The 14,900-nt window shown below is 43.4% G+C and overlaps 1 protein-coding gene across 3 annotated transcripts in view; it reads left to right on the top strand.

Moving 5' to 3' along the window:
- LOC141164392 (A disintegrin and metalloproteinase with thrombospondin motifs 2-like) overlaps positions 1 to 14,900 on the top strand; it is an 837,082-nt gene that overhangs the window by 484,191 nt on the left and 337,991 nt on the right. For all 3 annotated transcript variants that reach the window (XM_073649565.1, XM_073649564.1, XM_073649563.1), the window contains exon 10: positions 1,236 to 1,349. In XM_073649565.1, coding sequence (XP_073505666.1) covers positions 1,236 to 1,349 — 114 coding nt within the window. The remainder of the gene's footprint in view (positions 1 to 1,235; positions 1,350 to 14,900) is intronic.

Raw genomic sequence — 14,900 nt, 5'->3', positions numbered from 1 at the left:
CTCCCAGGTGAGCGGGCAAGCTGGTCCATAGACAGACTGACAGGAGTTGGAAGGCAGACCGTCGGACCTCAGGCAAGCAGGCAGGTGGCTGATGTGCGTGTGCTCCCAGGTGAGCGGGCAGGCTGGTCCTTAGACAGACTGACAGGAGTAGTAAGGCAGACCGTCGGACCTCAGACTAGCAGGCAGGTAGCAGATAATCTGGCAGGAATCTGGCAGGTAACTGGCAGGTAACTGGCAACGGGACCTGAGGGCTGAAGCAGAGTAGTGAACAGTGCAACAACATTGCTCGGGCACCTCCATTTTGGAGGAGGTGCCTTATATATGGTAAAGTCCTCCGGCCATTGGCCGGGGACTCCTTAGGACGGCGCGCGCGGCCCCTTTAAGAGGGAGGGAGGGCGCGCGCGTGCGCGCCCTAAGCACAGTGGCCGGGAAGGAGCGCGCGCTGCCAGCAGAGCGGGAGAGGGACGCCGGGAACGGAGCAGAGCGGTGAGGGGAACAGCGTCCCTGCCTAGCAGAGGGCAGGGACGCCGGCACTACATGAACCTTCTATTGCGTCTTCTTCCGCGATTCTCGCTCAGCTCTGGGAAGACCTCAGATGTCATAGTGGCATAATGTCATGATATGCATTGCCCGAGGCCTTGTCAGTGTCTCAGATTAAATGCTTTTGGTGCCAAGGGAGGATTGTGGAAGAAGACATGAGAAACATTGTGGAACCCTGAATAACAGGCCAAAATAGCAGGAGATAATGAGATGAGAATGTATTTTATTTTCATCGTTTTGCTCACCTGAAATTGTAAAAAAAAAAATTAAATTACAATTGCAAAATTACAAAAGAAATTACAGGCTAAAGTGTATATTAAACTAGAAAAAGAGAAAGAGAGGCCGAAAAGTTGATAGTGCAGGGCCAAGCCTCCTGAATTTATGCCTCATTTACATATACATTCGACAATGTATTTTTATAAAACAAAGACAAGACTTACAAAGCAAAAAAGGGATGGACAAAATCAAGCGGACAGAGACTTTACATAAATGACATGCAATATGCAATGACTAAAGACTGCAGTCTGAGATACGTTTGCTAGATATTTTTGGTATAGGAGTTGCAACTTTTCTAACACTTATCTAATTAAGTGTGAATTTAGCTGACGATCTTTTATGCTGAAATCTCTTTCCTTCTATGTAGATTTATGGTTACGAAATACATAATTTTTCTATTTATTTGACTTTTTCCATAGTTTCGAACATTGGACCCTTGCAAGCAACTCTGGTGCAGTCACCCTGATAACCCTTACTTTTGTAAAACAAAAAAAGGACCTCCTCTGGATGGAACGATGTGTGCACAAGGAAAGGTAAAAACGTAATGAACCATAAAAATTAATAAACACAAAGAACTTTAAATAAGGGGAAGTACATTTGTATCAGGAAGGTATACCTTCCTCATAAAACAGCAAGGTATTGACCAAGTACAGTACCTTTGCAGTTTGTCCATATTTTAAAAGTACAATAGAAGTGAAGCAAAAAAGTTATTTAGCTACTAAGAAGAGATTAGACAGAAATGTTATTAAAGGGAGTTTGTCACCCCCTAAATGCATTGTTAATGGCTTATTCTGTGTTGTAGGAGACTTAGCCCCTTTAACAACCATACTAGCACTGTACATGTTAATGGTACAATACCTTAGAAAATAACTTTTAAATCACATGGTAATAAGGAGGCTTTGGTGCACCCTTGGCATGGCCAAGAGTTTGGCACAGTTTTACATTCTCATTTGCAAATTGAGGCCCTTACTCCACTTCTTCTTTTTTTTTTGTTTATAAATTCTTTTTATTGAGGGATTTTTTACAATATAAGGGGGGGATAATAATGGACAATAACAACAACATGTACATATACATATCTGTCTCCAAATGTGAATGTAAACTTCACAAAGGGAGGGAAGATTGTAACGTGGAAAATCAAGAGTAATGGAGGGAGGGAAAGAAAGGAAGAGATAAGAAAGAAATCAGTTATGGGAAAAGGGGGGAGTAAAGGTATAAAGGGAGAGTAAATAATAGAAAGAAATGAGATCAGGTTAATAAGGGAAGGAAAATAAAAGGAAAGACACAGCAGAAGATTATCTAAGTATTGTTACACCATGGGTGGACAGTAGAAAGTATTATTCAGCAATTCCAATTGAAAAATGTAAAATCTGACAAAGAAATGCAAATATGTTTATATGAACGGGCTCTTCTTACCTGGAGGAAAACTTGTGCTCCAAAAGGACCATCTAGAGTAATAACTCTTTAATAAATGATTCCTTAGGGCATGAGATAATTCAAATGAATTATGAGTTGAAATTTTTTCGATAATCTCAGGAAGAGAAGGGGGATTTAAGGATTTCCACTTTGAGGCTATGAGAGACTTCGTGGTAGCAAATATATATTAGCAAATAAATGTAATGCAATATATCTAATTTCTTTAGGAAGTAAATTTGCATCCAGAGATGAGAGATAAAGATGTGGAAGGATTTCTTCCAAAGAATTATCGAGTTCTTTCAACAGTTGAAACTTACTCCACTTCTGATTGTCAGTGTTCTCTACCCAGAGCAAGCACTATCTAAATACTAATATCAAAAAAGACTGACCGTCACTTCCAAGACAGTAAACTGGTGTGTACAGGTGCTTACTAGGAGCAGCCATCTCCTTATATAACTAACAAATAAAGCTGCACGTATGCGAACATGAAATAAATGAAATTTGAATTGCATTACTGCTCTAGAAAATAAAAATAATTGAGAAATCTTAGTGCATACATTGGCCAATTCATGTGTACCCGGCAGCCACGGTAAGGCGTTTCTCATTGACTGGAATCTACCCAATGTTTATCCTCTCTTAGAGACTAAAGTCTGCATGTGTATGGGAAGATAAGTTCCTGCTATAATTAAAACCGCATGAGGCTTAGGGAAGGAGTGCTCAGTCAGAAAGATTTTGAATAAAAATATCAAAAAAGACTGACTGTCACTTCCAAGACAGAAAACTGGTGTGTACAGGTGCTTAGAGTAGGCATCTCCTACTACAATTATCAGTGTTCTCTTCCCAGAGCAAGCTGTTTAAATGCTGCTGGCATGTGCAGCCGTGTGCGTTTTCATCCCTGTCCCTTTCATCTGATGCCACTACACTATACTACTCTGTGTATTAGTGTAGTGAGCAACATCAGAAGAAACAGAGACAAGGGGGAGGTTCTGCGCTGCCCCGTGCATCCCTATGATCTCTTTGGAAATCTGGGAGGCCCAAAATCCCCTTTTACTTTTGCCTTGATAAGATGGTTGCATCTCAAATAAGGTGCTGTTATGATAGTGTAGCAACTAATTTGAGAAAATAGGTAACACACTAAAAACTGCAGCTGATCCTGTCGGCTCCTGTACAGACTAGAGATCCTGATCCCACAGTCCATAGTGGTTTCTGCATGAGCTGAGATAGCCCTAATCACAGACTAGATGCTGGCTACTCGGATCTATGCTGCCTGAAGGGCCGTCGAGCTCTTAACGTTCCTCCTAAAGAACTGGAGGACAGAGCAGAGTGAAAATTACCTACAGAAGCAAAAGTGTGCTGAAATAGGAAGAGATCCCGGAGTGAGTAAAACAAACCACAAAATAAAGGATTAAGTACGTACTGTTAGAGAATATACTGCCTACTTCCTAAAAAGAAACAGAATATAGGTGCAAGATAAAAAACATAAAAACCTTAAACTACAGCAGTATGGCTGGACATCAAAATGAGACTATCACCAGCAGGAAATACCAGCTGGGAGCTAGTATATAAAGCCACACTCTTAAGGTGATAAGGCAGATAAATGAGTAAATGAAAACACTTGTTACCCTAAAAAGACTGAAGCAAGGATAACAGAAACTAAACACTAGCAGAAAAGGTATATCTGCTGTGACTCGATGGACAGAGAAGTCGACTACAAAGCACAGACTCAAGGGTTCGAACCCAGACGCATGACAGGTGCCTTACCAGCCCTGTAGGTTAGGTGAAGAGCGTTGTCCTCCACTGGCTTTTTATAGAACCTGATAAAAAAAAATGCCATTAGGGCCGAGACATTTGCTCAGAAAGGCAATATTTTTTAATTTAGACTAATTTACTTTAAAAGTAAAATGTAATTGTTCTTCAGCAAATATTAATAACTATTAAATACTGAATGTCATAGAGAAAAATTGTAAAATCCATATCTCCGGAGAGAGGACATATCACATATGGGATTAATGATAACTGGTGAAATGAGAAAGAGCTGACACTTCAACCTCCATTGAAGTAGGGTATGGCGATATGCTGAGAACCACTCACCAAGTCTAGGTACACTCAGAGGCAGGGGTTTCCTCTGTTCAAAGGAACTATCTTAGGTACTATGGAGCCAGTGATCAGTGATGAATATTGAGGTTTGCATCGATCCAATATTTATGGGAGATAAATTTTCAGCGTTATGGCAAAGCGAAGAACATGATGGATTCGCTCACGTCACCATAAAGTTGTCCAAACACCTCCAAAACTCTGGAATTACAGAGCATTAAAAATCTGGGGTGAGCAATTATCCCTGTCACTAAAAACATGCATGGTCCCTGCAAGGATTCTGTGCAGAGTTTTGGAGATCAGACTCAGTGATTATTTACACCTGGGACAATAGTGTACGTGCAACAATTACATCCCTCCACCGCTCTTGTTTTTCTGTTCTATCTTTTATTTGGTGAGAGACTGCTAAGATGGCAGCTGCTTATAGAAAGCATGAGAAAGCTGTGCTATTCCGTTTGTGTGAGGAGCAAGGTTTCTGTTAGAACCTTGCTCTTAGGTTTTTTCCTTTGCTGGTCACATGACCTCGTTGGCCTATTTAATCCTGCTCCGCCCTTCTGGCTTTGCTGGACTTCATTGTATAACTACTTTCTAGCTAGCCTGTGCTCTGTATCTAACTCTGTTAGTTTGCTTGGTCTACGGACCTCAGTGTTCTATATATTTTGTTTGTTTGTTTGTCTGCTACTATTTCTGTTAGGAGGTGTCCCATTTTCCTCCCAGTCCTTAGTACTTGTAGGGATTCCTTCCCCACATCTATAGGTCTCCGTACAGACTAGCTTAGGACTTTAGCAGGTCTGATCGCAGGATCAGGTTCCCTGTTACATCGTAGGGATTCAGCTGAGTTCTATCGTAGGGACAGATTTCCTCTCTTTCCTTAGCTCTGGTAGCAGAACATAACAGTAAGTCCAGCCTGCAAATTCTCTAAGGAAAGATTTTTCTGTTCCATCATGGTGTCGGTTCAGGATTTGGCTCATCGCCTGCAGGGACTCTCTCTGGAGGTGGCCGAGCTCCGTCAGCACGTGAGTAACTGTCCTGGAGCACATTTCTTGGAGCCTAAGGTATGTTTGCCGGATTTATTTTTTGGTGAACACCGAGAATTTTTTTCATTTAAAAATGCTTGCTTATTGTATTTTCGTTTGAGACCCAAGTCCTCTGGGGATGAATCCCAGCGCATAGGGTTCATAATGTCACTTTTGCGCAAAGAGCCTCAGGAGTGGGCCTTTTCTTTGCAACCTAGTGATACATGCTTCAGATCAGTGGATAGTTTTTTTTCTGCTTTGGGACTATTATATGATGATCCTGACCGTGTCGCATCAGCTGAGACTGAGTTAAGACGTTTGAGACAGGGATCAGGTAATGTGGAAAAATATTGTACTCATTTCCGTTGTTGGTCTACTCAAACAGGGTGGAACGATTCTGCTCTGAAAAGTCTATTTCTTGCTGGGCTCAATGAAAGGGTTAAAGACCTGCTAATTGCTTATCCTACACCTGAAGATTTGCAACAGGCTATGCAATTAGCTATACGGGTGAATAGGAGACTGCGTGCAAGGGTTAATGAGAGCAAATCCTCTGCTATGTCAGTTTCTGGTTATGAGAATGTGTGTACTAACAGTGGTGAATCGATGGAGATTGGATCGGTGGCACCTCGCTCTCAAGAAAAAGACCGTCTATTTTCTGAAGGCTTGTGTTTCTATTGCGGAAAATCTGGTCATTTGATTAAAGGCTGTGAGCTTCGTATGAAGAAAGAAAAAAAAAATGGTCAGTCATGCCCGTATTGCCTGTTTAAATTCCAAGGGTGTATTTTTAGCTGCTTCCACGATTGCTCAGGAAAAATTAATGGAATTTCGGGTGTTTGTTGATTGTGGGTCTACTCTGAATGTAATTGATGGGGGATTCTTGGAAAGACTCAATTTAAAACCCGAACCTTTATCATCCCCCATTGCTGTGGTTTCTGTGGATGGTTCCCCTTTGAAGAATATTACTCTCAAGGTCTGTGAATTTCCTCTCACTATTAATGGTGTTCACCATGAGAAATTGGATTTGGTAGTTTTGAATAACTTGCCTTCTCCAGTAATATTGGGATTGCCCTGGTTAAAATTTCACAATCCTGTACTGGATTGGTCTACCAATGAAATTAAATCCTGGAGCCATAAATGTTATGACAAGTGTTGTAACGGGCGTATTGCAGCTTTGGATAGGGGAGAATTGCCTGTTCCTATTCAGGATTTTTGGAGAGTTTTTTCTGAGAAGGAATCGCAGGTTTTGCCTCCCCATAGAGACTGATTGTTCTATTGAATTTGTCCCTGGAGCGACTCTTCCTAAAAGTCGTTTATTTAACCTTACTATTCCTGAGAGGAAGGCTTTGGATGAATACATACAGACAAGTTTGGCCGCCGGTCACATTAGGCCCTCTAAGTCTCCTGTGGCGGTTGGATTTTTTTTTGTAAAAAAAAAGGACGGCGGTTTACGTCCTTGTCTGGATTTTCGTGAGATTAACAAAATTACTGTACGCAATCCTTACCCACTGCCATTGATTCCTGATCTGTTTAACCAGTTAATGGGGGCCAAGTGGTTCTCTAAAATTGACCTTAAGGGTCATACAATCTGTTGCGCATGAAGGAGGGTGACGAATGGAAGACTGCTTTTAACACTCCTGTGGGTCATTTTGAGAATCTGGTTATGCCTTTTGGTCTTACTAATGCTCCTGCATTTTTTAAGAATCTTATTAATGACATCCTTAGACCTTTGATCGGCAAAAATGTGGTTGTGTATTTGGATGACATTTTGATTTATTCGCCGGATCTGGAGTCTCATTGGCGGAGCGTACGTGAGGTATTACAATTGTTAATGGACAATTCGCTTTTTGCTAAGCTGGAGAAATGTGAGTGCGCTGTGCAGAGAATTCGTTTTTTGGGTTACATTATCTCCAGTGAAGGTTTTGAGATGGACCCGGTTAAAGTTCAAGCTGTACAGGAATGGCCTAGGCCTATTGGTTTGAAATCGATACAGAGGTTTTTAGGTTTCGCCAATTATTACAGAAAATTCATAAAAAAATTTTCTGGTATTGTCAAACCTCTGACCGATCTCACCAGGAAAGGTGCTGATGCGGTTCAGTGGTCTTCTGAGGCCATTGAAGCTTTTGTGTATCTCAAGGAGAGGTTCACCTCTGCTCCCATCCGTATGCAGCCTGATGTGACTAAGCCGTTTTTGGTTGAGGTTGATGCTTCTTCGGTGGGGGTTGGCGCAGTATTGTCTCAGGATAACGGGGATGGATTACATCCCTGTGCCTTTTTTTCAAAAATTTTTTCGGAGACTGAACTGAATTACGATATTGGTAATCGGGAATTATTGGCTATTAAACTCGCATTTGAACACTGGCGCCACTTCTTGGAAGGTGCGGAATTTCCCGTTCAGGTTCTTACGGATCATAAAAATCTGATATATCTTGACGCTGCCAAGCGCCTGAATGCCCGTCAGGCTAGGTGGGCACTGTTTTTCTCGCGGTTTAATTTCTCCGTTACTTACATCCCTGGTACTAAGAATGTTAAGGCGGATGCCTTGTCTCGCAGTTTTTCTCCCATAGTCGGTGCTGAGAAAGAGGAGAACATTTTACAAGAAGGTGTTGTGATAGCTGCTTTGGACTCCGTTTTGGAAGATGAGATTCTTAAAGCACAGGAGAATGCCCCATCTAACACTCCTCATGGGAGGTTGTTTGTGCCTGGGACCTTTAGGAGAGATTTGTTTGTTTGACTGTCACGAATCTCGGTTGGCAGGTCATCCCGGAATCTCTGAGACCAAGAGACTGGTGGGTCGCAGTTTTTGGTGGCCTGGATGGCAGAAGGAAGTCATTAAGTGGGTGCGTCAATGTACTATATGTGCTAGATCTAAGTCCTCACATACTCCTGCTGCGGGGTTGCTTTGTCCTTTGGAGGTTCCCAGTGCTCCTTGGACACATTTGGCTATGGACTTTATAACTGACCTTCCCCCCTCTGAGGGTTTTACTGTCATCTGGGTGGTCGTGGACCGTTTTAGCAAGATGTGTCACTTGGTTCCCTTCGTCAAACTGCCCTGCGCTAAAACTCTCGCTAAGGCCTTTGTCAAGGAAATTGTCAGACTTCATGGCGTTCCTACTGACATTGTTTCTGATAGGGGTCCTCAGTTCGTGGCTCGTTTTTGGCGTGCCTTTTGTGACAGGTTGGGAGTTCATTTGTCGTTCTCGTTCGGATATCATCCTGAATCTAATGGCCAGACAGAAAGGAAAAACCAGGATGTTGAGCAGTTCTTGCGTTGTTTTGTGGCAGACAATCAAGAGGGGTGGTCTGAGTTTCTGCCACTTGCTGAATTTGCTCTGAACAATCATACATCTTCTTCTGCTGGTTGTTCGCCTTTTTTTTGTTGTTCTGGGAGACATCCATCGTTTGGGTCGTTCACCAAGTTGGGATCTGCCGTGCCTGAGGAGGAGAATTTTTCCGGTGATTTGGAGAGAGTTTGGACGGATGTGCGTGGTAATCTTCAGGAGGCCAACAGAAAATCTAAAGACTACTTTGATAGGAAACGACAGGAGGTTTTGTTCGCTGTTGGTGACATGGTTTGGTTGTCCTCTAGGAATCTGCGGTTGAGGATTCCTTCTAAGAAATTGGGTCCCAAGTTTGTAGGGCCCTTTAAGGTGCTTAGGTTGTCAACCAATCTGCTGTTAGGTTGGAGGTTCCTACCTCCTGGAGAATTAATCCGGTATTTCATGTCTCTCTGTTAAAAAAAGCTGTTGTGTCGGATGGTGACGCCTCTGCCTCTGTTCCTCCGGTGGTGGAGGACGGGGAATATGAAATTTCTCGCATCCTTAACTCTAGACGGTATAGAGGTAGTTTGCAGTATTTGGTGGCCTGGAAAGGTTTCGGACCCGAGGATAACTCTTGGGTGAGGTCAGATGATGTTTCCGCGTCCAGACTTATCAGAGCGTTTCACAGGAGATTTCCTGATAAGCCTGGTCCTAGGGGATCCGGAGGATCCTCTTAGAAGGGGGGGTACTGTTAGAACCTTGCTCTTAGGTTTTTTCCTTTGCTGGTCACATGACCTTGTTGGCCTATTTAATCCTGCTCCGCCCTTCTGGCTTTGCTGGACTTCATTGTATAACTACTTTCTAGCTAGCCTGTGCTCTGTATCTAACTCTGTTAGTTTGCTTGGTCTACGGACCTCAGTGTTCTATATATTTTGTTTGTTTGTCTGTCTGCTACTATTTCTGTTAGGAGGTGTCCCATTTTCCTCCCAGTCCTTAGTACTTGTAGGGATTCCTTCCCCACATCTATAGGTCTCCATACAGATTAGCTTAGGACTTTAGCAGGTCTGATCGCAGGATCAGGTTCCCTGTTACATCGTAGGGATTCAGCTGAGTTCTATCGTAGGGACAGATTTCCTCTCTTTCCTTAGCTCTGGTAGCAGAACATAACAGTTTCGATGGGTCAGACAAAACAAAAGAGATGTTGATCTGTGCCGTGGTTGAGGATGATGCCAGACACCAACACGATGTGGCACCAGAGTTCAGGACTAATGGAGCACCAGAATGTCCAGTTACGTATCCGGTTCAAGATCTGTCTGACTCAGAGGGGGCCAGCAGCAACCCTAGCTCCCAAAGTGGAATGGACTCTTGCTTGCCACTCATTCTGCAATAAATTGTAGGATGTGATCTTCAAATGCAGATGCAGCTTGTGCTACAAAAATGTAAAGCAGAGTGTGAGTTTGCTTGAGTGACAAGCGGAGTGAGAGGCTGCAGCATGAGAGCGACAAGCTGACAAAGACCAACAGCTGGAGTTAATCCGAGTCCATAAGGAGAAATCTACCCCACTGAACAGTGATTCCAGTAATGCCAACACCTTTAAACCCCGTCCCGAGCATTTTCCTGTCATGGAAAAGGACGCGAAGCTGGACACATTTTTGAGGGGGTTTGAAAAGGGCTGCAGACAGTACCTGATGCCTGATGACCAGTGGGTTTGATACTTAACCTCAGGGCTATGAAGCAAAGCTCTAGAGGTGTTCGCCGCTCTCTCTCTTTCTCTCTCTCTCTCTCTCTCTCTCTCTCTCTCTCTCTCTCTCTCTCTCTCTCTCGAGAGAGAGAGAGAGAGAGAGAGAGAGAGAGAGAGAGAGAGAGCAAGATGGAGACAATGAGGCCTTCAAGCAGGCCCTGATAAGGAAATATAAGCCGACTCCTGAAGTGTACCTCAAAAAGTTCCAGACCCTCCAACGTGGACCTCACGACAGCTACGATAATGTGGTGGATGGGTTCAGAACCAATTTTGACCAGTGGATTCCAGGACTATCTGTTGCTACCTTCAAGTAATTGAAGGACTTGATGGTGAAGGACCAATTTCTTCATCATTGCTTCGTGGAGGTGCGACAATTCGTGATTGACCGGAAACCAAATGAGGCCACCAAGGCCACACAGATTGCCGATACCTATTAGGCCTATTGTAAACTTGAGGTGCGGAAGTCAGCTGTCACCAGCAGGAAAGAGTGTAAGCCAACACCCAGTACCCCGGCCAGCCAGTCCTCGGGAGGAGGGTCGGTTATATACAGTGGGTACGGAAAGTATTCAGACCCCTTTAAATTTTTCACTCTTTGTTTCATTGCAGCCATTTGGTAAATTCTAAAAACTTCATATTTTTCTCATTAATGTACACTCTGCACCCCATCTTGACTGAAAAAAATACAGAAATGTAGAAATTTTTGCAAATTTATTAAAAAAGAAAAACTGAAATATCACATGGTCATAAGTATTCAGACCCTTTGCTCAGTATTTAAGCACGCTTTTGAGCTAGTACAGCCATGCGTCTTCTTGGGAATGATGCAACAAGTTTTTCACACCTGGATTTGGGGATCCTCTGCTTTTCTTCCTTGTAGATCCTTTCCAGTTCCCTCAGGTTGGATGGTGAACGTTGGTGGACAGCCATTTTCAGGTCTCTCCAGAGATGCTCAATTGGGTTTAGGTCAGGGCTCTGGCTGGGCCAGTCAAGAATGGTAACAGATTTGTTCTGAAGCCACTCCTATGTTATTTTAGCTGTGTGCTTAGGGTCATTGTCTTGTTGGAAGGTGAACCTTCGGCCAAGTCTGAGGTCCAGAGCACTCTGGAAGAGGTTTTCATCCAGGATATCTCTGTACTTGGCCGCATTCATGTTTCCTTCAATTGCAACCAGTTATCCTGTCCCTGCAGCTGAAAAACACCCCCATAGCATGATGCTGCCACCACCATGTTTCACTGTTGGGATTGTATTGGGCAGGTGATGAGCAGTGCCTGGTTTTCTCCACGCATACCGCTTAGAATTATCACCAAAAACTTCTATCTTCGTCTCATCAGACCAGAGAATCTTATTTCTCATAGTCTGGGAGTCCTTCATGTGTTTTTGAGCAAATTCTATGTGGGCTTTTATATGTCTTGCACTGAGGAGAAGCTTCTGTCGGGCCACTCTGCCATAAAGGCCCGACTGGTGGAGAGCTGCAGTAATAGTTGACTTTGTGGAACTTTCTCCCATCTCCCTACTTCATCTCTGGAGCTCAGCCACAGTGATCTCGGGGTTCTTCTTTACCTCTCTCACCAATGCTCTTCTATCACAATTGCTCAGTTTAGCTGGACAGCCAGGTCTAGGAAGACTTCTGGTGGTCCCAAACTTCTTTGATTTAAGGATTATGGAGGCCACTGTGCTCTTAGGAACCATGAGTACTACAGAAATCCTTTTGTAACCTTGACCAGATCTGTGCCTTGCCACAATTCTGTCTCTGAACTCCTTGGGCAGTTTCTTTGAGCTCATGATTCTCATTTGGTCTGACATGCACTGTGAGCTGTGAGGTCTTATATAGACAGGTGTGTGCCTTTCCAAGTCAAGTCCTATCAGTTTAATTAAACACAGCTGGACTCCAGTGAAGGAGTAGAACCATCTCCAAAGTGGATCACAAGGAAATGGACAGCATGTGACATAAATATGAGTGTCTGAGCAAAGGGTCTATTTCAGTTTTTCTTTTTCAATAAATTTGCAAAAATTTCTACATTTCTGTTTTTTTTTCGGTCAAGATGGAGTGCAGAGTGTACATTAATGGAAAAAAAATTAACTTTTTAGAATTTACCAAATGGCTGCAATTTAACAAAGAGTGAAAAATGTAAAGGGGTCTGAATACTTTCTGTACCCACTGTACAACCTATACAAGTCATTTTTGTGTGCAATTTTAATACTAAGCAATTACCGCCTCAATGAATTGCTAGGTTGTGAATGGTTGTCTCATCATTATTTTTCACCTGTGTTGCCACCATCTTTATTATTTGGGTTTGCTGTATCCTTATAGTGCATTAGTTCTGAGACCTAGGTAGTAGTGATGAGCGAGCATGTATTGTTAACCCTTTCGGTGAGCACGCTCGGGTGCTTGCCGAGTATTTGCGGCATGCTTGGCATTTATGTTAGTGTTGCCGCGGCTGGATGTGTCACGGCTGTTAAACAGCTGTGATGCATGCAGGGATTGTGTGTTTGACAGGCAATCCCTGCATGTGTGTCACGCAAGGTGTGGGAAAGACTAAGTGCAACACGAAGGGAAGAGGGGAAGGGAGCCCAGACACTAGGGGAAGGGGAAGTGGAGCCCTCCTCGGCTAATCTGTTATCACTCTGTCTCCTCTATCGTCCCTATGTTGGTTCCTCACCAATCGCTGCATAGGAACCTAAACCCTTTATTCCCTAGAGCTTGGCACTGGATAGGGAAGGGGGGATGAGCACTAGTCAGTCCCCAATTACAACTAAAGACAAGGGAGACCAACACGGGGGAAAGTAACTTAGCTTGAGCCGACTAAAGAAAGATTACACCACACGTCCTCCTAACACCAGAGAGGAAGTAAGCAGGCTGCAATAGCTCCAAGCTTTCACAAGGGAACATGTGAATATCACCGGCACCTCCCTTTAGCAAACAGAAAGTATTTAAACACCCAGCCCTGGGTGTCAATTAGCTGGAGGGATCTGTAATGGCAAACAAAGAGATCTTCTGCAACCAACTGCAGGGCGACTGTCTGTCACATCTGACACACCCGTGACAATGTGTCACAGCTGTGGCGACACTAACATGAATGCCTAGCAGGCCGCAAATACTCGGCGAGCACCCGAGCGTGCTCACCAAAAGGGTTAACAATACACACTCGATCATCACTACTAGGTGCGTAAATACTTTTGCCCTTCTTTGCTGTGTTAACAACTTTCTACCCTGTTGACTTTGAATATGAGAGATGTTCATTGGGGAGGATGTGGAGGAGGTGATGGAGCATCACCTGGTATTGGAGCGTAGTGCCCAATATGGGTGATGTTACCACCTGGCCTGCTTGTTGTAGTGCATTGTCGGCGTTCAAAACATTGATCTAGTGAACCATAAAAGATATGTACTGTCACTTTCTGTATTTGCTGCTGTTGACTGTGGAGTGCACCTTGCAGCAAAACAACAATTCCAAAGAACGGTCCATGGTATCCACCATATGATAGTACAAAGCAAGGACAGCTTTCTGATAGAAATAATTGCTGTGCTACCACACAAATAGATGATTGGTTGCCTATTAGTAACATAGTAACTTAGTAACATAGTTTATAAGGCCGAAAAAAGACAAGCGTCCATCCAGTTCAGCCTATTTCTTGTGCACTGCAGCTATTCCGCAGCTTTGATCCAAGGGAAGGCAAAAAAAAAACATGCGGTATAGGCCAATTTACATCATTGAGGAAAAATTCACTTCCCGACACCAATCTGGCAGTCAGATTAAATCCCTGGATTAATTAACTAAGCATAAGATGTAATTTTATTGTTCGCAAGAAAGGCGTCCAGGCCTCTCTTGAACTCATTAAGTGAGTTGGACATCACCACTTCCTCTCCCAGAGAGTTCCAGAGTCTCACGGCTCTGACCGTGTTTCCTATTGATGTTTCCTGACCACATCTATGGATGCAACAAAGGTAAAAGAGGAAGAGTATGGAAAGCAGTAGATGATTATGATGATAACAATGACTGCATACTATTTTGGATGTGGGCTGGCTACAAGAAAGATGACCATGAGGAGAAGGAGGAAAGAGCGAGACGTGCTCATAATGCTATCATTTTTTATTTTCTCATATGTGCAAGGAAGTCAACAGCTTTTTTTGTGACTGCAGTACCTTCGCACCATAATAAATTGGTCCTTCAGCAACACACAAAAGAATTCCCACACCCAAGATGCCCACAGATAGTAACACTACCACAACCAATGCTTTCACATACTTTTGATCCTATTCCAGCAACAGTAACCACTGCCACACATGATTCAAAGTTGACTGCAGTAGACGTACCGTAGAGCTACCCCTGTAAGACTTAAGCCCCCCATACACATTAAACTAATGTTTGCTGAAGCCACCAATATTGGCCGCTTTCTCATAGAGAATAAAGGAGCGCTTGGTCAAGCTTGGTCAAGTTGTGTATGGCAGTGTCGGCTGGCTAATGTGTATGGCTAGCCTTAGATCTTTTAGACAAATGCTAACTTTGCACTTTATCGCCAATGCCCACCATCCTTCTTTGATGAAGTACAGGTGTGATGTGTATC

The sequence above is a fragment of the Phyllobates terribilis genome, unplaced genomic scaffold, assembly GCF_046119375.1.
Source record: "Phyllobates terribilis strain yellow unplaced genomic scaffold, ASM4611937v1 Scaffold_10__3_contigs__length_209671492, whole genome shotgun sequence".
NCBI lineage: Eukaryota > Metazoa > Chordata > Amphibia > Anura > Dendrobatidae > Phyllobates > Phyllobates terribilis.
Note: the sequence above shows the minus strand (reverse complement) of the source record. Positions and strands in the feature narration are given on the sequence as shown.